The 27,128-nt window shown below is 35.2% G+C and overlaps 1 protein-coding gene across 1 annotated transcript in view; it reads right to left on the minus strand.

Annotated features, from left to right (window-relative positions):
• Positions 1 to 26,888, minus strand: part of LOC104124841 (protein diaphanous homolog 3-like) — a gene marked incomplete at its 5' end in the record, with an annotated part of 133,877 nt that extends 106,989 nt beyond the window's left edge. Inside the window, 3 exons of the mRNA XM_009637216.1 lie at positions 1,899 to 2,028; positions 7,498 to 7,737; positions 26,787 to 26,888. Of these exons, the coding sequence (XP_009635511.1) occupies positions 1,899 to 2,028; positions 7,498 to 7,737; positions 26,787 to 26,888 (472 nt within the window). The remainder of the gene's footprint in view (positions 1 to 1,898; positions 2,029 to 7,497; positions 7,738 to 26,786) is intronic.
• Between the last annotated feature and the right edge of the window lie 240 nt (positions 26,889 to 27,128).

A 27,128-nucleotide genomic window follows, 5' to 3' on the forward strand; every position in this document is an offset into this window, starting at 1 on the left:
TCTGGAGATATTCAAGGCCCGCCTGGATGAAGTCCTGTGTAACATGCTCTAGGAGAGCCTGCTTTAGCAGGGGGGTTGGACTAGATGATCTCCCGAGGTCCCTTCCAACCCTTGCGATTCTGTGATATACTATCAGCATTCTGTAACTCTTAGATGTAACCTTTGGATCCAGTGGTTTTCCAAATCTACTAGAATTCTGACTGCCTCCAATAAATACAACCCAGGACAGATTATTCTTGTTAATCACTAAGTACAGTTTCTTGGAATGGAGGAGATGCTCTAAGCCCTCAATACCCAGATTCTGTTCTAACACAACCAGTATTTCTTCTGGAATAAGCATGTTTGTCTAGATAATTCCAGTGCAGGAGTCTTTCAAAACAAAATGGAATTTTGCAGGTAGGGAAACAAGTATAAACAAACACACTGATATGCTAATCTGTTAAAGACATCCTAAGCCTTTGTCTTTTTCATACAGTAAAACTGAAATGCAAAATACATCTCATAATACACTGAAGTAAATTCAGTATACAAACTTGAAAACACGGTCATTGATTTCCATCCTACAACATACTGAGATGAAAGATTTTTCTAGTCAATAGCAGATAGCTAAAAAAGAAGAGAAAACCTGCACTAACTGATAATTTTACTGGATACTCTTTGAATGGTCAGTGTTCCATATCTCAGAAGCTTTCCAGAAGACAGTCAGCAGCTTCATATAAGATGACTGCCTACACTGAAATAATGGTTTCTGAAAAGGAACATTTCAGTTTTAGCTTTTCTGGATGACATACAAAATTCAACCACAATAGAGGAAATGATATGCTAGTAATGAAAAAATCAGTGACTAGTTAACACTGGGTTCTATGAAAATAATGCATCAAAATACTGAATTTATATACAGCAGAAACTCCTTCTATTACCAGTACAAACAGTTAGATGAAGGGCTTGAAGCATTTGACAGCTCTTTAAAAATACTTGAACTTCTAAGTGGTTATAATGCACCAACTAAAATTGGAAACTTTAAGAACCATGATAACAGAAAGCAAACTCTATGTGCGTGACCACTATCTCAAGTTCTCTATCAGGTGCAGGTTTTGTAAACCTGTGGTTTGTGGCAGGGAGACTAAGTGAGGCATAAGTGACACTGTACAAAGCGATACAGATAAACAGTGATATTCTCCGAACTGACATAAACTAAAAAAATGATTAACTGAGACAGTCCATCCAATCTTCTCTTCCTGCAAGAGTATGACAGTGCTGAGGTGGCATCAATTTCTAACTCCATGCTTAGTCAGTTTAAATTACTTAAGCTGTGATAAAATATGGAGAAGGCACTCCTTATTAAGAAATTAACTGCAAAAAATTGCTGCTTATATTGAGATTTACCACATTCTATGCTGCATGATGAAGCAGTAAAAAGAGGAATTTATTTTTCCAGACTTCCAAGACTACTGTTGCATGAAAATCATATGCAGGGAAAACAAAACTGTTCTGATTCATTATTAGGAAAAAAAAAAAAAAAGTGATGGTATGACAGCCCTTCTGCATTTCTGAATGAAAAGACACTGAGTGATTCTATTACACTTACCATATAGAAGATTGAAAGCTGGAAATATTTTAAGATCAGTTAATAAAAAAGAACTTTCAAAAGAAATATATTTTGGACAATAATTCTAGAAGATATGCTAGAAGATACATAATGGGAAATTCTGTAGTAAATATTAGAGGATGAAACAATAAATATCTTCAAGACCACTCTCACCAGCTCAAATTTGCTGATCTATGATATAGACTATTAATGTTTATTTTTAAAATAATGTTAGCCAAAAATAACAGCATCTCACATAAAAGACACTGTAATGCAATCAGAGTCAAAACTTTTAGTTAATTATACAAACCTTTACTAGCTTTATCTAAATGCTGAAAATCCTCAACAAAATTCAGGACATCCTCATAGCTTTCTTCACACACTTCTACGAGAAAATGGAGCAATGTAGTTTTTTGATCTGCTGACTTCGTGTCCTTCAGCTAAAGAGAAAAAAAGAAATGTTAATACACTGAGAATAAGATTACTTCTGACTGTTTTGATAATTAATGTATGTTATTAATTCTGAAGCCAAGAAAGGTAAGAACAAACTGTTGAACTGGTACAGCTCTTTTAAACAGGGTGTTTCATTTCCCCCCTTGCTAAAAATCCCTACAAAGTTCACATTAAATATCTTTTAAAACTACACAATATTTGAGTTCTGTACTCAAAACCATTACACCTTTCTCTTTTAAAAATGTAATTATTTAAGCAATATAGGAATATTTGCAAAACTCAATAGACTCATTACAGTGTAAAAAAAAAAAAAAAAAAAAAAAATCAGAGCTAAATCAGCAAAATCTAACAATGCATGATGATGCACATATCCACTCCATGACATGATTTCCTTATTGTGTGAAGCTAACTCTAGCCTAACAATATTTACGCAGTGGAAGCTACAACCTCAACTGGCATAAGCTCTTCTTGTTATCAGTTCTCAGTAGGGCAAACAAGAGTTCATAGGCTTTATTGTTTAAAAACTTTTACTTGTAAAATTCTTCAACACAAACTTTTCCTTCTGAACCCTTTACACATATACAATTATTTTAAGCCCGTCCATTTTAAAACTTGCATTTACTTGTGCAAAACCACTAACAATTGACAACTGGCAAACATTCAGTTATAACGTTTCTGTTGTAGTCTCCTGTTTGAGCTACTCTTTTAAATCACTGGAGAGATTTTTAGAAATAGCAAATGACGTATAATGTCATTTTAAAATGGCATCTCATATGAAAGTATGAAAAGTATATGAAAGTACTTAAAAACTATTTCTGCATAAAACATTTTAACAGAAAAAGTATACATGTACATACAAAGTATGCACACATATACTAAAGAGCTGCCACAATTGCTTACAGACCTGCACATCTGAGTATCGGGGAAAAAGTCTTTAGCGCAGTATTACAACTAGCACAAAACAAGTAGAAAACTCATGTTAGTTTGTTTCAACTTCAAGACTGTTCTTTAGTTTGGTTACCAGGAAAAATACAAGTGATCAGCAATGCTCAATGGCATAAGAGTAACTACAGCAACAAGGCAGAAAAGATAATTCCTTTCCAAAGAGGGTTCAAAACCAGACACAAAGCTATATGGGAATTACTTCTGAATAAGGAACCGAGAGCAAGATCAGTCCCAATTTAAATATACATACACATTAATTGTTTATACGTATATAACCACAGTTTTCCCATGGTTGAAAATAGCCTAAAAAAGATTTTTTCACACCTCTTGTGCTTACCAATACCCTCAGGGATCACTTAAAGGGTGTTTTAATTAAAAAAAAAAATAAAAAAAAATTAGAGTATATTGTTTGCTTTTCTCAATACTGTATGTAAATTAAAATTGAGAATTTTGGATAAAAAAAAAAAAAAAAATAGAGTATATTGTTTGCTTTTCCGATACTGTATGTAAATTAAAATTGAGAATTTTGGATGTTGGTTATCACTGAAATTGATATTTAATACTTCACCGGAAAAAACTTAGTGATTATTTTCAAAGATCAAAACTATATCCTCTGAATAAATATGACAAGATATACTATCCCATAAGATATATGTTCGCCTTCAGATAAGTGGATTTATTATAATGCGAGACATAATTTTCAAAATAAACAGAAAATGGAACACATATCTCAAAAGCAAAAAATATATTCTAGGGTCATTACTGTATGCAGTATTATAAAATAAGTTACTTCTACTTTACTGGTAATCTCAGTAAGAAATGTCTCAATAATTGAAACATCACACAAAATTTCTACAATGTGACACTGCTTCTAATGCATGTAGTTAACAAAAGTTAGTTTTAAAAATAAACCAGTTATAAACATGCATATAACTTTAATATATCAGTATTTAATAAATTATTGAGTATTAGCATACTAATATCGTATCTCTCTTCTGAGAATATGCATGCATCTTCTTTGATGCAGAAGAACTATTATGGTTCACTTCTAAATGATGGAGGTAGAAGGCAAGGTATGGAATTGTCTTCTGCAAAGTGGGTAGTTCATATAGTTGCCTGTGCATAGTTGGGCACCAATGAAGAAGAGCAGGTAAATTCTGTATTCTTCAAGTATTACAGAAATCAACATCTTTGAAGGACAGAAGCCACTGCAAATTTCTTAAGTTCTCAGAACCCATACTGAAAACTGCTGTGCAGACCACCAAGCAGTCTGCAATTTGCAGTTTTCTAGTTTTGGGCCTTGAAGGAATATTGCTTTGGGTGGGTGTTTTCCTGTTTTAATACTAATATTTTTAATAGTTGAACAAGTTTATTATTCTCAGAACAGAGGAGATGAAGCATTAACCAAAACACTATGCATAGTTAATAAAATCCCAAAAATTACACATACATAGTTTTACCTCTGTGTTTCCAGACAAAGTGATCTGTCTGTGTAAGACACAATTTCATAACCAGTGAAGGCTTGGCACTCACGGACTTCCTAAATGAGGCCACAATTGGATGAGGTGAATTAGGAATTGGTGACTAGTATCCTGATACATATTTGGACTGGATAGTCCAGAGCTACCTCTAAAACCCAGCTGTTCAATACTGACACAAGCAAGAAAAATTGGAATAGAAATCGAATCTCAATTCTCCATCAGATCTGCAGATATATTGGAATGCCACCACGTATCATGAAGGAAGAAAACTGTGGCTGATGTGCTGAATACCTGGGTCTTTTTCAGTATTTGTCTGAGATGATAGAAAAATATAACATAAAAATATAACATTCTCAGATGATACTGACTACAAACGTAGGAAAGTAAATGCAAACTCCCCGTGATTCTCTGAAAATCTGTCAAATTTCAAAAGAACAAGTAGTCGACTGTAAGTTGCTCTTATCCTGGGATATCTAGTGGAAGAGATCTGAAATTTCACATTCTCTAAGGTGGCGATAGTTGCTCTGTCTCCCAGCAATATCTGTAACAGTTGGTCTTTCTTTCCTAGTCATAGAATGGTTTGGGTTAGAAGGAACCTTTAACGATCATCTCGTCCAACCCCCACGCCATGGGCAGGGACATCAATACACTCATATTCAACTACCATTAAGGGCTGTATTATCTTCCCCCTTGAAAAGTTTTTAAGCACAATGGTCTGGTATTTACAAACTAGCAATTTGAAGTGATGCAAAATCAAATATATATGAAATCTTTGTCTTTGGAACTTTGAGGTTTTTACTTGCATATTTCTTATGTAAATGGAACATTGAGTATTATTATATATGTTTATGCATAAATTAATGAAAGGAATAAACCAGTATCATAATTTCTAAATCATATAATGTTAATTACACTGTATTAAGCATTTTTATAATAGGGAGCAAATTACCTTTTTTGGTCCTTATAGCTTTGTATCTACTTCACCTACAGACTACTGGTAGTGATCAGCATGTTTCTTGAGCAGAAGGTGCTCAATGCCTAGTGACTAGATGTCTACTGACATCCCTTCTTACCTGAATTATTCCACGATTCTAAGAAAAATGCACACACTTCCCAACTAGTAAACTAAATACTCCATTCAAAATATTATTTATTTTGGTTCTTAATTTGGCCTCATGGCAACTCTGAGAATTATTGGTATACCTAGATTTCAAAAGCTTTCCACAATCTTCTTCACTATCAAGTTCTTAACTATCTTTGCTGCTAGAAAGCTTTCTTAACTTTTAAGCAAACTTCTTTTGTTACCAGCAAAGCCTACTATTCCATCTCTGATCTTAGCTACATAGAAAACAAATGTTCAAATACCTTCTTTATAATAAATTAATAACAAAAGGACATTGTTATGTCCTCCTCATGTTCCTCTCCTTCTTTTCTAAACTAAATACACCCAAATGCTTTTCTTCTCAGTTTACAAGTGTTTCATGTTACTATAATCAGGATTCTCACCAGTCTTATATTTTCTGCAGTAATTCAGACAAGACTTCACTTAAAAGCTTATGAGCACAAAGTAAGTAGTAGATAATTACCATCTTTATAATACACAGAAGGTCCACTTTTTCCTCTCCAACAGAATGTTGTAACCTCCTACAAAGCTAAATAACCTGTAAGCATGCAAATCTAAGTTAACTATGAGATCCTGTATTATCAAATGTAATTAATGCCAGAGCACTGTAGAGTTAGCCAGGACTTAAAGCAAATTTTCTGGAATTCTGCCCAGCCATTCACTCCTTACTTTCATTATCTGCACATATCAGTTCACTTTCCTATCTGTAGTACTTCATGGTAGTCTTCAAAATTTTCATCCTCTAGATTTTAAATTATTTCTCCAAGATAATTTTTGAATTTTGATCCTGCTCTGTAAAGTGTCTGTAACAATTATCTTCATATTGTTTTCATAAATAAATTTCTTTTATTGTTGTCTTGTGCACTAAAAATACAGACCTAGGACAGATTCTTGTAATATCATACCTGAGAAGTAAATGCACCTGATTGGAGAGAGAACCTATAGTAGCTTCCTTCTGAACATGTTTCTCAACAAATTGTACATTTAACTTGATAATTTCATCTATGCTACAATTCTCTAGGTGGCTGACACATGCTTCAATATTTGCTTTAGACTAGGGAAGGTCTTATTCTCTATGAATATTTAAGTTATAGATATCACATTCAACACTCGAGAACCACAGTGAAAGGATTCTTCTGAAACGGGCAGAGCAAGGGTGATTTTACAATATGTAAGACAATGAACTGTATTTTCTCTATTGTGTAAAAAGTTGAAGAAGCTGAGAGAAGACGAAGAGTACAAACTTCCAAATAACTCCTTTCTCATAAGGTGTATTACACATATGTGCACTCTGTGCAGATTTTGCACCTCCCAGAGGGCACAGGAAAAAAATAAAAGACACTAAATAAGAGGAAGGCAATTAAGATTGGAATTGATTATAAATTAACACGCAGGAAAGTATAGATGTCTCTTATATATACCTTATATAAAAGTTGAAATAGTGAAAATGTAAGGAACATAAGAAGAAACAGAGCACTGATAAAGCTGAGCAACAACAAAAGAGAATCAGATAAGGAGAAAAATTATATAGAAGAGAAAACATAACTGTACTAAACTAGATTAAAATGTTACAGTCTAAGAAGTGCTCAGACATGTAAGGCTACAACACTACTATGATCACAATGCTATGGTCCTCCCATAACCTTATTTATTTTGTTAGGGTTTTTTATTATTGCCTCAAAATGGACTCTTCTAAAAGTTTAAGTGTAAACCACTCTCAAGATGACTGTACACAGATTAGCTGTATTGTTCAAACCACCACCAAGTGCTAAGAATTACGAAAAAAAAAAAACCCCGAACTGAAGAATTAACTGCAGGAAAAACATTGACACAAGGTACTTAAGTAGCATAATAAAAACAAATTAAAAAGTGAATGTAATACTCAACATTGACATTTCAAAACTCACTTTACATAGGGAGCTGAGATTATATCCAAAGGTTTGTGCATTCCGAGAACCTGCGTTCATGTAGTTTCCCATTAACAATACTAGTTCCAGCAGCTTGCTAAAGCTTTTACTCTTCTTTATCTCTTCACAGGCAGCACTGACAGCCATGATGTCAGGTTTGATGTTGTTCACCTGCTCCTCAAACTGAAGCTTAAAAAGAATAGCACTGAGCCGTGGCCGTAGTCTCTTCACGTTGCTCATCTGATTGAAAAGAAAATAGGAGATTTCCTTTAAAATTCATGCTACACTTTGGCACTGTACAAATGCATACAATCTGTAATGATTTATTGGTGTGACAGGCTTGAAGAAGCAATATATCTGCTATAACTGATAGCAAATGAACGAATGAATGAGAGACACTTGGGTAAGCAACTGAAATCCCATCTTGTGGTTAATACGAACTGCCCCCATCCTTTCCCAATAACTAGTATGTGTAAGCAATAAAAGATAAAGTGTCATCATATATCACATCTGTCAACTCATATACCAAATCCTATAAAACTAATCCAAGTTTATGACCCAGTAGTTGCAAAGTAATAAAAGTAGTTCACAAATTTTGTGTAACTCAGGATGTACGAAAACAAGGTAAATCTTGTTTTCTGGTGCAAATGTTTAAAAGCTGATTTCAATAGAAGCTCACTGTGAACTTGCAGGGAAATAACAGTTTTGAAAAATCTCGGCTATGAAACACTTAATATAGCATATGTTAATATATATCAGTATTCATACCCCACTATACTACTGGACCTTATACAGTTAATTAGAAAAATGGTCTGAGGAAAACAGTAGCTTCTGTAGATCATATACACAAGGCTCTGCTTTTTCTATGGTTTGCTGGTCAGGGATTTTCAACAGAAGTATCAGTCTTCCTATATAACTTAGGCCACTGAATTCCTGCCCCAGAGATACTTTGCACATTATTTACTATACCCAAACAACAAGACTCCAAATGTTATTGGTTCTTTAAAACAAGGAACATTGAATGCATTCAGTAAATTAAATTCCTCCATCTCCCAAGTTTCCAATGTACTATTCATCCTTCCAACTCTATCACAGAAATCTTCAAACATTTTTTAGGTTTGGCATCACATACAACTCCAGAAGCTTTCTGTCTTCCATTCTCCTCCTTTTCTCCCTATCAGACATTATATGTTCCTTCCATTTTCCTTCTTCCACAGCAGAAATCATGTTTTTTTCCTCCCTGTTCTCTGGTTCTGTTTGCACATGAGAAATACTAGTCTCAGTTTCTCCCACAAGCTTCTTCCCTATCCCTGTTTTCTCACCTATTGATGAATTCTGGAAGACCTTCTTCCCCATACTTGTATTTTCCCTTGTCAAGGTAAGGTTCAAACCAATAACGCCTCAACTATCCCTGAAATCCTAAACTAGGTTTTGTTTTGGTTTTTAAATAAAAAACATGTTACAGTTTCCAGCTATCTCAATGCTACATAAATTTTCAGTACTATGTCAATGCAAGAAAAGAAGCAATAATATTGACACTTCTCCGACAAAGTAATAGGTTTCATACAGTGGCCTTAAAAGTTTCCCTTTAAATTGGAAATATTCCCCTCCAAACCACAGTGATACCTAAGGTTTTACAGAATATTTCTCAACCCATATCTATTCTATCAATGTGAAAATAGCTCTGACAGTTCAATGTTCACAAGTCATTTAGTGTTGATTATCCCACAATATGCTCAGTGAAAAGGATAATGGTGACGCTCTTCATCCATTTCAGTGTGAAGTCAAACCAGTTATCTTAAACTGATACTGAAGGCTGTCTAATGCAAAGGGTTTGATATAGAAGTAGAGGAGGATGGAATTTACAGTCTATTTTATTGCTGTTATTGTGACAGCAGTAGAAAATAAAATCAGGTAGAGTTAACATTTTATGCTACTAAGCCACTTCTGCAATGCCTGCCTGGCAGTGCAACCACCTGATGATGTCCCATTGAAGTCAACATACCATTTGCATTTTAGTTCAGATAAGAAATCTTGAAGTAAAATAAGCAATCCTTTCCACTAAGCACACTTGGGTTTGCATCACAGAGCAGAGCACACAAGCAGGATGTCTTTCAGATGAAACTAGATTGAAAAATCAACTCCACTACTGAGCTTTAGTCCCCAGACTGCCTCCAGCCTGGTCCTAAAGCAAAACAACAAAATGTATATAGTTGGAATGTTAGCTCAGTACCAAGTACAGGAAGATATTCTGTACTCATCATACACTAAATAATAGCAAATAGTGTGGTAAAATACTTACTTAAGAATGGGTAAAACAAGGATAATGGGACTTGAATTTAAATAGGGAATTTCATAGTGAATTAGAAATGGAAATATCTAAAACCCACCTAAAATGAACACAGTGTTATTACAACTTTAAACGTAACTTAGGAATAAATACCTTAAAAGAATATTAAGGTACTGGACAGAGGAAAGTGTCACAGTCATTCTCCCAGCTCCATCAGGAAGAATCAGTATTAACTCCTTTTCCTCAAACAATTCACTTACTAGATTTATACATGTACTACTACCACTCAGTATATTGAGAAGAATATTCTTAATTTTAAATTTTGTTCTTCATTCAGGAAAAAAATTTGAGACTAGACTAGAATAAACATAAAACTCCATTGAAATTATCCAGATTTTTAATATTTGTCCCTACTCAGGGTGCAATAGATTACCAATATCAAACCATGGGAACTAACAAAATAAAGTGTAAATTGCATTGATTTTAAGTGATACCAAACTCAAGATCCCAGAGAACCAGCAGATGATGCATTTATTGACTCTTGGTTTCTCAGACAGGCAGACTCTTGAACCTGAAATAATCAGGTACTTTAGATCACAAAGATGTGTTACACAAACTTGAGCAAGCACATATGTATGAAAGATGTTTTCATCAGAACCAGCTGAACTACAACAAATTAAGAAGTTCTGTATGTAAGCCCTAAGGATGAATGCAGAACTATGTAATCTGAAAATCAGAAATAGAAGCACGTGACAGAAACAAAATGGAAATGTCATTGGCATTTTTTATTATTGTTTTTTAAACATAGATGTTATATATAATTATATATATATATAATTATATACAAACCACAGTTAATGTAAAACACATGCTGTTGGTATTATTTGTCTACCTGTTTGCTAAATCAATTGAGAAGGGAGGAGACTGAGAGTTCCCTTAGCAATATGTAGCTTTCTTTGTGACATGTAGTCTACAAATATACTCAAACGGTAAAATCCATACACCTTATCATAAGGTATGCTAAGAATTTAAGTATCACAATGTGGAGAGGCTTATGTTCATGCTCTATACTTTTTTATACTCAGCATATAAGTACGTAAGTCTGCTTATGTCCTTACAATGAAATCCTGAAAACAGACAATCTGACTAACTAAAAAGGGCAGTTGAAGTAGAAAGCTAAAGAATGAGTGGACCTATACATGTCAGAGAACTCAGTGTATGGGTAATGAAATGTTCTCTTTTTCAAGTAGTAGTCTACAAGAATACTCTCACTATGTGCAAGTCCAAATGGGAATTGATAACTGAGTTGAGCTATCCAGTAGTAGCTCTCACAGCCCTTTATCCAGAAGCAGAGAGGTGTTTCTCTCAAATACAGCATAACTCAGAAGGCATCTGAAAGAATGTGCCATCTCATAAATGAGTACTTTCTCTGCTTTGTTGATATCAAGTAAAGGAACATGTCTCAGAAGTTACACTGACACTTCATTCTTACCAAAACCTCATAGAGAAAAACACTGCAAGGATTCCAGTTTCACAATATACCTTCCTTAAAGGATCAACAGTGCAGAGGCTGTCAGACCACTGGAAATTGTTCCCATCCAAAAAAGTAAAATACCAGTTACAGCCAACTAAGAAAATAAACTGCAAGGGCATCCCCTGTGGAAAACATATGGTTTCCATCACTGCAGCCTCACTGAACTCTACAGAGTGCAAAAGAAAGAAGTGTGAATTCCTAACACTTATCTTTAGACGCAGGCACTGGAAAAAAAATCCAAGTAAGGAAGAACTGATACCTTAACAGCCCATTTACCACATGTTTGAAGAAGAAAAAAGAACACCCTGCTCAATTTGAAATGGGCAGTCAACATGCCCAAATCTTAGTGAAGACCACCAGCATTCTGGAAAGACCAAAAATTGTTTCAGCATATGGGAAGTCAATACATGATAATGGAACAGTATTTTTGTTGATGTGTTTTTATGGCTATGTGGAAATAGCCCCACTCTTTTTTCCCAAGTAAGTGATAATAAAGTCAAGAACTGCCAACTCAAAACTAAAATTACTTATAAGAAATTATAAAGTCTTTATACTTGCAATGTGGACATGCAAACAATTGAACTGATGACTTTTCAGCCTTACTAGCACCGATAGAGGGCATATCCTGCTACTTTATTTCTCCAGCCTGAAGGATAAACAACTTTAATTTGCACCACTGACTCAATTTCTTGCAAATCAAAGATTTTCCTAAAGGATATTCAGGACAGAAGAGAAGTGAGTGTACTGTAAGTGACACAGGGACAACGCCTATCAATTACCTCCTAGCTGCACACAGGCAGCCTTCTCTCATCTTGTGGATGACAGCGCACTGATGTACAGTGCAGAAAATCCCTGGTACTGTTTTTGATGGCTTTATGTTCAGCAAAGATGGGCCAGCAAAGCTAGTCTGTAGGTCTCAGAAATGGGGGCATTCCTTTTGAATACTCCAGAAGTCACCTATCTTATGAAATACATCCAAATTGCCAACAGGGGCTACAACACTGTTGTCAAAACAAGCTGAGTTTACAGCCTTCATGCTGAAATTCAGAGATTGGTATGTTCTACTATGAAAAGAAAGAGGTGGTTTATTTGTCTTATTCAAAAATACAATTAGATTTACTGACATCTTGATCAGAATGGAATGCAGAGACAGTTTTGTTTCTTCAAGCTGAATTTAGACAATGGCATTTCCCTAAAAAGGAATCATCCAAGAGTGGGAGGGTAGAAGAATTCCCCAAATTATTCAATTTTTAGCAGACCTAACAGATGTCAGAAAAGCTATTTTCATTAAAAGGTACATATGGAGCAGATGCCACTAGACTGAAAAGCTTTCCTCATGGGAAACCAAGTCAAGAGTTTAATATAGGTAAAAATCCTCTGTAAAACCTCTAATTCAACCAGATAGCAAAAATAAATAAATTTATACCAGAAGTCAATGGCAGAATCATTGAGGAATTTAAAATAGAATAATATAATATCAAACCAAAAGGAGAAAAGTCAAACAGATCTAGCTGTATTTCAGATGAAAAAATCTGATCAGCTTAGCTCTAAAATAAATGCCTCATCTTCTGTCTGGCTTCTACCAGAAATCCACCTCCTAATGAAAAATCAGTCTCAACTATTACTTTGAGCCTCCCAACATACAGGCCACGAAGGTATAGGCAGATTATCAAGGAACCCATCAGGATGGGAATGTCTTAAAACCATGACAGCAGGCTTAGTAATTTCCATCAGGTTGAGCCACCATAACAACTCCAACATAAAAGTGGAATTTGATGCTACGTAATTACTTAAGCAATACACAGTGGTAACAGACCACAATAGCAGCCACCTGTGATGTCTTTGATGTGACAGACATGACCCGTTTCAAAAAAGCTCAGATCTCTAGCACAGTTATATTTAGTATAGTCTTCTCTACTGACCCAACAAGTTAATAACCTAAGCAGGAAGGTATGTGTCTATGATGATGACAGTACTGGTAAGGAGAAAAGCATTCCATTGTACATCTTCTGTAGTCTTATAGAATCATAGAATCTTTTGGGTTGGAAGGGACCCCTAGAGGTCATCTAGTCTTGTCAATGGAGAATTAAATAATGAATGTGGAAGTTTTATCTATGTGGTTATTTAGTGTATTTGGAACCACAGATAATCCGTGGCAAGAACAGTCTGACTTGAAGTGTCACATAAGTGAATTCTGTGGAAGACAGCTTGCATATCTTGGGCAAAGTTCCCCGATTCTACAAAATGATCACAGGGAAAGTAAATCCTAAAGCACTTGGGCTGAGCTCTAAAGTCTGAAGCTGGAACGGAAGAAATATCTGTATAGTCATTTCAAGCTCCAGGGATCTAAGAGGTACTCAAGAGGTACTAAGGAGGTAGCCTCAAGATTCTTTCAGCACAGCTGCCCTATGTTAGCCAGTCATTTGGATGCCTTGCTCAATTTAGGTGGCTAAATTCCAGGAAACCTTTTAAGTTGCTAAGAGTCAAAATGGCAGGATCCTGTTTTGATCATGGTCCTTATTCAAAACAGAAGTGTTTTTCTTAAAATGTTCAAATCACATGAACATTAGAGGAATGCTTACATTTCTAGTGAAGCAAAAACATCAAATCAGATTCAGGACAAGCTTTTGAGACCTTTAAAGGAATCTGCAAAGTGAAAGGCTGGAGGCAAAAGATGAGGACCCTTCAGACAAACAACCTCATTGATCTGAAGTTGTAGACACATCTGAAAACTGAGATAGCCTATGCGTGTGCTAGAAGAAAGAACAACCAACCACCTCCAGCCATCTGAATTAACATCAGACAACAATAAGACAAAGATTTTAACCTACTCTTTACTTAGCTACACAAAATAGTTTTACCAGAACAAGAGACCTGCTGGTGCTGAATCTTTTAAAGGAATATTCCCCTATGATTCAGCATCACAATCTTTCAGTGATACGGAAGAATTAACATAATCCAATCCAATTGCAAACACTCAGATCGGTGCAGATCATGATGGCCACTTTCAGAAGATATTTCTGGATCCTGGTACTCCACCCCATCTAGGTTCAAGGTTTGAAAGACACCATTATGGGAGTTAAGGATTTTCTCACTCTAAACAACATAAAGAACTTGACTGCAATTTGTCATGAAGATTTTTTAACTGTCACAGATGGCATACAGTAGGAAGTTAATCTTCAGCAACACTCCTGGAAAGGCTGGATTACTGATGGAGAACACTGAAAAGGCAGAGCAGCAGATACGCATGACTTGCAGAAGACAACAGAAGGAGGTAAGGCTTACAGACTGAAATTAACACAGTCAAAATATCTCACAGCACAGATGCACCTCACTACTTCAGGATTTTAAACAAACTGAAATGTCCCTAGGTATGGCTGATACAGCGATAGTGTGATATTTCCCAGACAACAGTGAAAAACATGAATACATTCTGAGTTATCCTCAGTGAGGACATACAGGTGAAACCATCAGCTGAATATGGAATTGATCATTTTAAGTGTCTGCTGAATTATTTAAGGCAAACTAGCCTTCATCAGGCCTCACTCTAATCTTCAATTTACTCTAGTGAAATCTTTTCCTTTGGTACGAACTCATTAAAAACACATCCATCAACGAACAAGCTGTGAAGCCACGTGAGGATTGCTTGCCAAATTCTATTTGGCTTAGCTATCAGTATATTTCACAAGGTCTGGGCATTAATTATTTCTGAAACAGTATTTCATAATTCCCTCAATTTTATCTTTGAGTAAATAAAAGTGATCAAGGAAAAATCTGGTTTTTTTTTTTTCACTCTCAAACAATATGGGAACATATTTTCAAATACCTCAAGTTTTAAGAAAAGAAATAAAGAAGGAGCTATCACACATAGCTCTTGAGACACTATTCTCAGGTGTGAGACTGCTAGTACAGTTGCCTACACCCAAGGTCAAATGTCTACTAATAGCATTCTGACAAGTATTAGCAGCTTTTTAAATCAAAACTGTTTACGAAGAACATCAAAATTATGATTTTTAAATGGAATTGCATTTATGGCTTTAAAACCATATTAATAATTAAATATGTCCAGATCTATTTTACATCACTAAGGATTACAGGCACTGAAGAGTCTACACGCCTACCACTGGATTCAGCTCTCTCCATGCAGTGTAACCAAATCAGAACTACTTTTGGGAACGGTGCTTGGTGCAACAGGTGGTTGACATATGTTGGTATGGATAGGCCTGAAGCCTTAACATTGTTGTGTTGGGCAAGAGAGTGGGGAGAGGTGGATGCGTGCTGCTGGGCAGTTGTAGTTACAGAACATTCTTAGCTGGAACCATAAGAAAGCCTGACCTATCAGAACAACAATCAACTCTAAAGAATCAGTTATATTTTGAGTATTCTGACACTCATCTATACAAACTGTATCCCAAAATAACTTGGGGAAGGTGCGGGCAAAGATCTGGAGCCCCTTGATATGGGACCAAACATTGCCATGCACTTCTGTGCTTCCAAAAGCACCCTGAGATGTCAGGCCCGAGAGGTGCAGGGATGCCTGCTAGATGCTCAAGCTCTGAAAGTCCCTTGTCCTCTGTGCTGCACATCAGTGATCCTGGCCAGACTGCTTGGACATGCACATCATGGTGCTCAGAAAAAAGAGTATGGGTATGAAAGAATGAGTGAATTAAATCTCTAAGAGACTGAGCAGGTAAAAATCAATTCACATCAAGATTTTGTAAGTAAAAATCACTTTTCTCTTTCCATAAGATCTCATATTGAGAGGTTTCTTTCTATGCTCATTTTTCCATGCAGGCCTGAAACTTACAAACTTTAGGCTATTGTAAACTTCTCCTTTGCATTTATCTTTCAACTTAGAAGAAAGTTCAGAAAGTTTGCTTCAAACAAGCAAACAATAAGATGCCCTTATCAGTTGCTTCATGACCCTTACAACTTTAATATGTCAGAAAGAAACATGAGTCAGATCTAATTAATACAAATGAACAATAATGTAAGATAATCTTTAGTACTTGAGTGTTTTACATTCAAAAAGCATCGAGCAAATGTTGACTCACACATATCTATTATAGCTTTCTTAAAACCAATTAGAATTAACAATGGCTTATTTTTCAACTCTCCAGCAGTCTTTCAAATAAGCACATATTTTTTTCCCCTCACACTATATTTCTTAAAAGGCTATAACCTTGCTTGCCTGTAATTAATGCCACTGTATTACTGTTTACATTCAAAAAGCATTGAGCAAATGTTGACTCACACACATCTATTATAGCTTTCTTAAAACCAATTAGGATTAACAATGGCTTATTTTTCAACTCTCCAGCAGTCTTTCAAATAAGCACATATTTTTTTCCCCTCACACTATATTTCTTAAAAGGCTATAACCTTGCTTGCCTGTAATTAATGCCACTGTATTACTGCATCACATTCTTGATTATGCTGTATTTGAGAAACTGATCACCATTACTCCTTTTTGTTCTTATTTTCAAAAAGTCCTACTCAACTGTTAACCAATACATAGAATAGCATTTAACTGGGACTTCCTATTTATTTATGAGACAATCTGTTGTTAAAAAAGGTTCATAAGAGTTATTGTTGAAAAACTAGTCTAGAAGTCATGTTTCCCAATAAACCAGCTGTTAGAAGCTTTTATGTTTTGCTTTCTTCAACATACCTATATTTTTCTTTTATTTTGTCATCCCCAAGTTCTTTTCCTGTGAACTTTAATTGCATCTCCATGGTCCAAATCCCTTTATTTTGCCTGTTCTTTATATTTAAGATTACCCATGGTGCTGTTTCTCCTTTTAAGTTTCCCTCAAGAGAATATATAAATGAACATTGCTTTTTCTGAATTTATCAGCATCTTCCCTTGGCAGCCAAATGGGGGCTTTGGATGGCCTAAACAAGAGATAAGAAAAGTAGGGCTGTCCCCAGGTGAGTCAGTGGACTCATGCCAGAACACTGTCAGTGCCTGGAGTACCAAGAAAAAACATACTCTAATGGAGTGGAACGGAAGTGATGTTAGATGTTAGATTAGCTCACATAGCCACGGAAAGCCCCAGTTGCTCCTCAAAAGCCACATAATATGCTGAGATTTATACTAAGAGGGAAAAAGCAAGCAAAGAAAAAACAGCCAACTACACAGCTAAAACAATCATGCATATTGTTTTCTGTCTCTGCTGTAACTTGACACATGTTGCATGGTCATCAATGTTCAAGGCAGACATCGTGTTATGCCACCCAAACAAAGCCACTCAAGTCAAAAAGAATCTGAAACTCGAGATGACCAAATAATAGCTAGAACAGGGGACAATATTAATTACGTGCAGGTAAATATGAGAAACTCTTCACCTTCTGGGAGGAAATTGTCCAGTATTTCATGGAACTATGAGAGAAAACAGAGGGAGTGAAGCTGTCAAGGACACACCACCACAGATGATAAATATACTCGAAGCTAGTAAGCCTTGGCCTTTGGAAGAAGTGAGAATTTCATGGACAGACAGGACCACTTCTTTGTACAACATAGTTTTGAAAGAGACCAACCATTAAGAATTTCACACAATCAAGACAAGGAACTTGTACTAGCCAGAGAGTAAGGGTGAGGAGGAAACTGAAATAGAAAAAAATGTAGAAAATATGTTTACATGAGGAAGACAGAAGGACAAAACCCAGCAGTGAGCTCATCATCAACAGTGGAATACAAGGAAAAGATAAATGATCAATGCTGTAACAGGGATGAAGATAAAGTAAGAACACAGCTAAACATATTTGGATAAGAGTCATTGGATATATTGATACAGTAGAGTGAATGTCTAAATGACGTGAGTTGTATTCGAAAGAATATGCACTAGATTGAGTTTTGAAGTAAAAAATTCAGAGACAAAGAAGTTACTGCAAGCATGAAAGGAGATAACAGTACACGGACAAGTGTTTCTACTTGTCAAAAAAAATTGAAGAGACAAAGATAAATATTTGGCAAAGACAGACAAACAATGCTAAACTGTTTGCATTAAGAAGAAAACAAGAGTTAAAGATTTTAAACCTGGCTGACAACAAAATCCAGGATCACAAAAAAGTGAAGATGGCAAGAAGTAAAAGAAAAGCAAGTGTTATATGAACCAATGGACATTAAGTGTCAAATATTCTTCTCGTACAGGAAATTTTCTCCTCAATCTTTCCCATACAAACTAAAGAATTACCTTACACTGCTCTAACAGTGCAGGAAATTCTTTATACACATGCCTAATCCTCTTGCACAAACCTTTAGCAAAAAAAAAAAAAAAATATGCAGCATACTTCAGGACAAAAAGTCCAGTCAGGTAAATATTCATTTTGTAGCTAACATACAGTCACCCAGGCCTGATTTACAAATGTCAAACAAAAAATGTGAGGTTAAAAAGAGGCTTTATTTGTGACAATGATTTCTGAAGTCCAGTTATTTATTTCAGGAATCTCAACTGTTATTTAGTAAAAATATCTTCTTAACTGGGATAAATCATCATTTAATTACTACTTTTTTTTTTCTTCAAAAAAACTTTCTAAACTATTCCTTAACACCCCAATATTTATTCTAATTTATTATTTCTGTGATTCCAACTCTTCTTTCACTAGACTCAAAAAAATTGTAAGTTACCTGATGTGAGTTTAATTATCTTATTCTTACAATATTCAAAACCTTACCAGTGGTTTCTGATTTACTCCTTGACTGTGAGGACCGAAAAAAAGGAAGAATCACAGACAAATTCAAAAAGGAATGCAACAGTTCTCCAGTGTTTTGTCATCTTGTTTGTGTGATAGAAAGATATTTAATCAATTTACTTAAAACTCAATTCCTTCTTTGCCCAGTAAATTTTAGCAAAATAATTCAGTGTTTCAGTGCCTTTATCATCTCTTATGAAAAAGACTCAAAGATCTAGGCTATTAATGCGTACCTTAGGTATAACGAAATCTTCTAGGGCAGGGTAAGACTACATAAGAACAAAACCCATTGGAGAAAGATGTCTGAAATGCAAAGCGTCATTGTTGATGGCAAACACATTGGGTTTTGTTTCAGACCAAAGTCAAATACACACCTGTACTCAAGAGCAAGACTTGAACCATGGAAGGGCAATAGTTCATCAGTGAAAATCCATTAAACCGATTACTGCATTTAAAGTATCAGTCATGATTAATAAATCTAACTAATAACTATTATATCAACTTCACTGAAAACAAACGAGACTGCCATCACTAAATGGTCTAATTCAGGGGTTGTATGAGATGATCTTTGGAGGTCCCTTCCAATCCAAACCATTCAATAATTCTCCTTAAACATTGCTTATTTGATAAAATGACAGAGACAACCAAAATTAGAAAAAAAATATTCTGTAAACCAATACTTTTTGCTCAGTAGGAAGGAACTACCTGCAAAACAAATCAACACTGCAAAATATTTTAAGTCCTAAAGCAACATAATACTTCTACTGCCGACCAGAAAAAGCATCAGAGAAAAAAACCAAAACACCCAAATCCCCCAACTTTCTATTAACAGTCACCTACCAAGACGATCATCTATCTGGAACCCCATTCATCTCAGATGTGTCTCACATTGAAAGTGTACTGCCATATAACTACTAATTTCTAATCACAAAGATATTCTTCATCATCAAAAAGTTTTGTAGAATATATTGCTCAGTATCAGTCGTAATCAATGAAACCTCCAAGAAAATACTATGAAGATTACATTACTTTAGGAGCAACTTCATAGCACTGACTAAACCAAGTACAAATTTGAACTATAGTAAAACAAAATGCAATTGAATAATTAAAGTTTGGCAAATACAAACATACTTCATCAAGAATTTGAGCAATAAAATACAGCATTCAAAACTGAGAGGCTAAGTTAAAGTGCTTAATAAGATGAACAGATTTAACATAGTTTTCATAAAATAGTTCATGGCTGCGCACAAGCCAAAAAAGAAAAAAGTAATAGGTGATAATATCTGTGTTCTGAGACATCAGCCTGGAGTAAGTGAAAGAAAGAATATATAGGAAAATAAAGTAGTTTATCTAAAGAGAACCTAAAGTCTGAAAGAGAAGATAAGGGTAATAAGGATTTATTTTATACTTACTGCTGAATGAACAGAAAACATAAAAGTGCAAAGTAACTTAAAAAGAAAAGGATAATTGCAGAAATCACAAAAGCAACCCACAGAGTCACCAAAAAAAGAAACCCCAAGCCACACTCATGAAGGGAATCTGAACTGTTTAGAGTCATGCCCTCAACGTCTTTAAGCCTACAACAAAAGTTAGTTAACTTTGGTTGAAGTAAAACATACAATACTGTAACAGTCACAGCATGCCAGTATCTCAGCAAGTGTCTAGCTGTTTCTTTCAGAGTATCAAATCTTGACTTTGAATTCAAAGCCAGAAGAATAAAAGGGGGTTCTAATATAATTTTTTTTATTACCACACACGTAGTAATTATGAGTTTATTCACTACTTAGGCTCTTCCTTGGGAGTCAAATAGTTCAGTCTTTCCCTCAAGCAAAACTTTAGAGGAAATTAACATGGGATCTCCAAATTCTTTGAAATACCATAATTACAAGACACTACTCACCTAAAAGATAAGCCTGAAAGTCTTGTATCACATGTTTAAGTTTGATTCTCCTCATTTGAAAAGAATAACAAAAAATGAGGCATAAACCAGAAATTTTAAGGAAAAAAAACCCCAACAGCTATACTGAGAAATTCATATTTCTTAAAGAAATTAATAGAAATGCTCCCCAGCCAGAATAAAACAACAGATACAAGAGAGTCTGATGGAGACTGAAGAACCTTGATGAAAAGAAAATGTCTAAGATTTCATATTCAAAGAGTAAAAAAAGTGAGCTATACAAAACTCCCCTCCTCCAAGAGAAGTGAAAAGTGTTTCATGTTAAAAACTGATTGTAGCTTGTTCTCTGAAGTCAGCTCTACTAGTTGCATAGAAGATGTGACACTAGAAAAACTGTGCCTATTGATGGGGTATGGTCTTGTTGGGTGTTTCTTAATGCTTTGCACGGAAAACTAGGGAAAGCACACACTTGCACTACACGGTGGGAATCTGGTTCCTTCAGAAAAGAAATTCCACCAACTTTTGACACTCTTATTATTTAATGCAAAGTTATCACATTGCCTTATTTTTTTAAGAAAAAATTATTAATATAGTTGGGCAACATCCAGCAAAACTTGATCTACAGTACTACTGGTCTAGCTCTTCTCATCAGACTGATAGTCCCATCTAACTGAATTGGTACATTTGAAAGAAATAACCAACAGTTAAAAATATCTACCGATAATACTGCATCTTGTCAATCAATACAAGTCAATCGATGTCTTAAAACAAATAGTTTCAAATTCAATTACTTGAATACTACCAGATTTCAATATACATAGCAAAAGAACAGTGAAATGAAATGGATTATTGCTTAAAATTTAAGAAAACTGTGAATTAACTTGCAGGAGTTCTTTAAAATATATCCTCATTTACAAAATAACAAGTAGGTAGAGCTGAAAGGGGAGTAATTAAAGGAATAATGTGCCTGAACTAAGGAACACAAATGTGTGTAAGAGTGTGTTAAGAAATTTTATTACTCCCAACAATACTTGTAAGAGAGTTAGACCACAGAATACTATATTGATACCGGGAGGATTTGCTGGTTATTAAGCAGACACCATTTTGCTTGCCAGGTACAGTACCTTTTTAGACAAAACTGATCAGAATAGCCAGTTCTATAAATGTAGAATTGCAAGGATACTGTTAGTATCTCTGTAAGACACAATCATGTAGCATTAAAACCACTACCAACAAATGCTCAAAAACTACAGGAGTCTTTCTGAAAGAATTAAAACTAGAGCTTAGCCTTTAAAATAAAAATAACACTCGTTACGATGGTCTGGTGACAGCAAAAATGAAAAAAATAAACACTTTTTTCCCCCATAAGCCAAGTTTCTTTCCAGAAGACAGCTTAAATATTAAAGGGCTTCTGATCAATTGGAAAATGTTTACACACTAAATTTCAAATTTATTACTGTTGTTAGTATGTCCAATTGTAGTAAACCTGACACTTTTGAAGAGCAAAAGACAGACTTATCAGTTCAGTGAGGCTCAAATATGAAATAAAAAAAGCAAAGAAAGCTTTAACTTATGTGGAATTAATTTTTAAATGTCTTTTTTGAATCAATGTTTATTCTTGATCATAAAGTAAAAAATGTGTTTGCTACTTAACTTTGTATTTTACTAATTAAATTAAAATGCATAACCCTGCATCTGATTGTTCTATATAAGTATTTCTCCAATGAGTCAGCTACATACATATTACTGTTGGAATGATTTGGCACAGTCAAATAGGTGTCTACTTCTCAGCCAGTCCAGTTCATGGTCAAATTTACTGGTGTAAATCCATCTTTACTGGCATTTTGCCATAATTTATCACACTCAGATGAAGCTGCTGAAGTTTAGACGTGGGCTTATATCTCTGTCATCTTGGCAGAGATGGTTTGAAACAAGGTTATCAGGGAGAAGTGTTGTGCTCAGTCCAGTTTATTAAGCACAGGACACTGGAATTTTTCTTAGTAAGACTGACACATATGAACCTCTCCTCTACATCAAAAATCTACCCTTCCAGTTTTCTAATATTAAATTTTCTCAAAACCCATGAACTTCTAATATTATTGAACAAAAGTACAGCATTTATAGAGCTCAATTCAAGAATAGGCTAGGGTTTTTTTAAATTATTTTTAAAAGAAAAATTATCGTTTGATGTTTACATAAAACTTAAATAAAAATGGTTACATAAAGAGAGCCCAATTCTTAGAAGCACAGAAAGACTTGTCATCTGTGGCACCAAATAGCACAAGGGGGGAAAAAAAAACAAAACAAATGAAAAAACAAAACCAAAAAGCAGAAAATGCAGCTCAACAAAGTCTTCTCCTCTTTTCCTGTGTTCCTTATCACAGTGTCATCTAAATGTCTGGGTCAGCCAGATATATATTAAAAGATTATGGTAAAGGTAAAAATGCAAGAGGTCGTTTTGTTTTCTTTATCACACTCACTCTTCCTAACCAGTTGTTGGTTTGGTTTTTTTTTTCTCCCTTCCTTTTGTCCTTTACCAACTCTGCAAACATTTCAACCTCTAGATCAAATGAACCAGGAACTCTACCAACAGCTTTTATTCATTAGATAAGGAAATTTCATTCACAGGGCACCACACATTTCATATACTGATTGAGATATGGGCCTATGAAGAAACATATTCTTAGGAAATGTATGTATTACAATACATTACTTAAATTTTGAACATGTGAGACTCCAGGCTAAACCTAGCACATCTGATTTCTAATTTCAACAGATTCCTTAATGGCATTTAAGATGAAGACTTATTTTGAGGGAAGAAGTTTGGAGAATCTAACATAGCTGTTTCACCCTACAGAATTTGAAGAAATCTGTGGAGACAATATGAAAGTGAGAGGAAGGAACTAACTCTTATATCAGATAAGAAGCCTCCCATACCATAGATCTGGCTATATATTCCAAGGATGCCCAATTAGCATCTACTGTATATCAGTTGCAGTATTAGCCCATGTTCAAGAAAAAGAAATAATATGCAAGTGAGAAAACAAAAACTTTCAAAGGAAAATCTAAAGAGAATTTGACAAGTCAGAAGGTACAATTTAATTCAGTGTAAATTCTTTTTAAAAATTATTGAAGTGATTCTTTGGGGGGTTGGGGTGGTTTTTTTGGTTGTGGTTTGTGGTTTTGCTTTTTTTTTTAAGAGACATTAATATATTGACGCATCTTAATTTCACGTTGATTACTGCAAGCAAGTAAACAAATGCAGGAACTCTCATTTATAAAATTATAGATTTAAAACAAAATTTCCACCTGGAGAACTGATTCAAACATAATAATCATTATCACATCTTCCTCCCAGTTCTCACCACCAAAAGGTTAAATTCTGTTGGTCATGGTAGATTTAACTGCTAACCTGTTTCTCTCTTTCTAGAGCTCTGTAATATAAACTAGGCTGAAAACAAACCTAAAACGTAACATTGTGAAACCTATTTCTGTGAAACTACTGCTATTTTCTGAATTGAATAAACAAATACTATAAGAAAACAAGCGAAAAGGTAATAATTTCTCTGACTTTAGACATTTTGCATTCTTTGCAAGAAACAGAGGTGCTGAAAGCATTAGTTTCACATCTCATGAAACAAAAAATATGTTTTGACTGGATTTTTTTTATTGTTGAGGAAGGATACTTCTTTTAAAGGATATCAGAGACCTATTCAATGACCTTCTGAGATAAGTCGTGATAATTTAATCACTTAAAGTAAGCTTAGGATAGAGCTGAACTATAAATAGATCCCTTTAAGGTCTGATAACACCTCAACAAGAAAGAAAAAGCATAATATTTCATTAGCTTTTATAACTAAGATATTTGGACAAAGAGGAATTGATAATTTGGCTTCAATAAGAAAACTATGTATGAAAATTTTGGAAAATAAATAAAAGTGTGTCCTGGTTTCGGCTGGGATAGAGTTAATTTTCTTCACAGTAGCTAGCATAGTGCTGTGTTTTGGATTTAGTACCAGAAGAATGTTGATAACACACTGATGTTTTCAGCTGTTGCCAAGTAGTGCTCAGACTACTCAAGGACTTTTTGAGCTTCTCCTGCTCGTCCAGGTGCATAACAAGCTGGGAGGGAGCACAGCTAGGACAGCTAACCCAAACTGACTAAAGGGCTATTCCATACCATAGAACGTCATGCTCGGGGGGGTTAGTTCGGTCGGTTCGTTCGGTCGGGTCAGTCGGTCACAAGCAGAGTGGTCGCAGCTCGGGCTGTGTGATTGCGGCTCCGGGGGGGGGGTCGCTGCTCGGGGCGGACTGGGCATCGGTCAGCGCGTGGTGAGCAATTGCATTGTGCATCACTTGTTTTATATATATTCTGTATATTCTCTTACTATTATTATTATTACTATTGTTATTCTTCTCTCTTATTAAACTGTCTCTATCTCAACCCACGGCTCTTACTTTTTTTTTTTCTTTTCTCCAATTCTCTCCCCCATCCCAATGAGGGATGGGGGGGAGTGAGCGAGCGGCTGCATGGTCCTTAGTTGCCAGCCGGGTTAAACCTCGACAAAGTGTTAAAAACGGTGGTGGCATTCCTCTTTTTTGGTTGCTCCCAACGTGTAGTTAGAAAACTCCAAAGAACACAGAAACCAGCATTGCATTAGATGAACAATGACTGTTACTCATGTTAAAGGTGGATCAAAACTGAACAGCAGCAACAGCTTTCAGCAAAAACACCACTTCAGAACCAGTTTTGTTTTACAAGTACCTATACTCAAAGAAGACTGCCTATGTCACATCTGTAACTGGCACCAATTCAGTGCAGTCATGTTTCCTGACCAGACCAATGTTCTTCAGCTGATTCAGAATAGTGATTGCTGCTCTCATAGCCCTCACCTGTACTCCAGCTAATCCAATATTCATGCACAGGCATTGGATATCCACACAGATAACTACCAACAGCACGTGCCTACTGTTACACAGACACTCCTTTTCCCGAAGCCCACAGATACATCTAAAAGAATTATTTCCTCCCAGGGAAATCCTCCCAAATGAAGCTAACAATGACCATCTTGGCTTGACGTGCTAGGAGTTGGACACAAAAAAAAAAATCAGAGACTTATACAGATATATGCACACAGGAAAAGAAATAGCACTCTGTGTTTGTCTGGATGAAATAATTAACAATTATGAATTATGAGCTATGGAGAAATTACATCCAAACTGTATTTTCACAAAAAACATCAACTTCCAGCACTGAACTAGCAGTATTTTCTTTTCTCTCTTCCAGTCTACCTTTGTTAATTCAACCTAGGACATGTTATAAACGTGTCTTCATGGTGGGAATGGAAAAAGTGACTGCAAGTTTGACAGAACACACTATAACACATAGGAGGAAGGACACAGAATAGGTTAACATAGTGATAACTACAGTATTTTCTTCTCATTTACATGAAGAATAGAAAGAAAAACATCAGTGTAGAAAACTTCACTGAAAAAGTTAAGATTCATTAATGCAAAAAAAAAAAGTAGAGCGAAACTATTTTAGCTATGGAAATTCAGAAATAGCTCCATATCTCCCAGTGAAACTTTGCCACAAAAAATACCACTCTTTTTTTTTTCCTGTAAATTAGGTTACTTTTTTAAAGAAAGAGAATCCCAAATCATTCCAGCAGTAATATTCCAACACCATTGCCTTCTACATCTATGGATATGTCCACTAAAAGTCCAGTTAAAATACAGCACTTGTACATTTCTCCCAATCTGGAATCTCTTCACATTTAGGAAGCAGCAGCTGGTATTGTTTCTATAATATTACATTAAAACTATATTTCAGGAAAGGACACAAAAAAAAGTTATTACAAAACAGAACTCACCACAACTCCAAACTGTTCCGGCTCAGACAAATTATTATACTCGCTCTTGAACTTGGACAATGCATTCAATTGTTCTTGTTCAGGAAGATGTTTTATTAAATTCTATCAAGAAAAATAAAATAAGCTTAAAAATCTCAGATTCTGTGTTGCTTGTATTATTGTAGGCAAATGGTATTATATATGCATCATTACCATACACTCCAAAGAAAACAGTCCTCCCTGAAGACAATAAATTGTAAATAGGCAACACACAAATTAATGTAACAGAGAGTGTAAAAAGCAAGTGATTAAATACTGCTAGCTAGCATCTTATGCTGATTCTACAAGCATTTTGGTAGTCTT

Source organism: Egretta garzetta, unplaced genomic scaffold (genome assembly GCF_000687185.1).
Source record: "Egretta garzetta isolate BGI_Z169 unplaced genomic scaffold, ASM68718v1 scaffold104, whole genome shotgun sequence".
Lineage (NCBI taxonomy): Eukaryota > Metazoa > Chordata > Aves > Pelecaniformes > Ardeidae > Egretta > Egretta garzetta.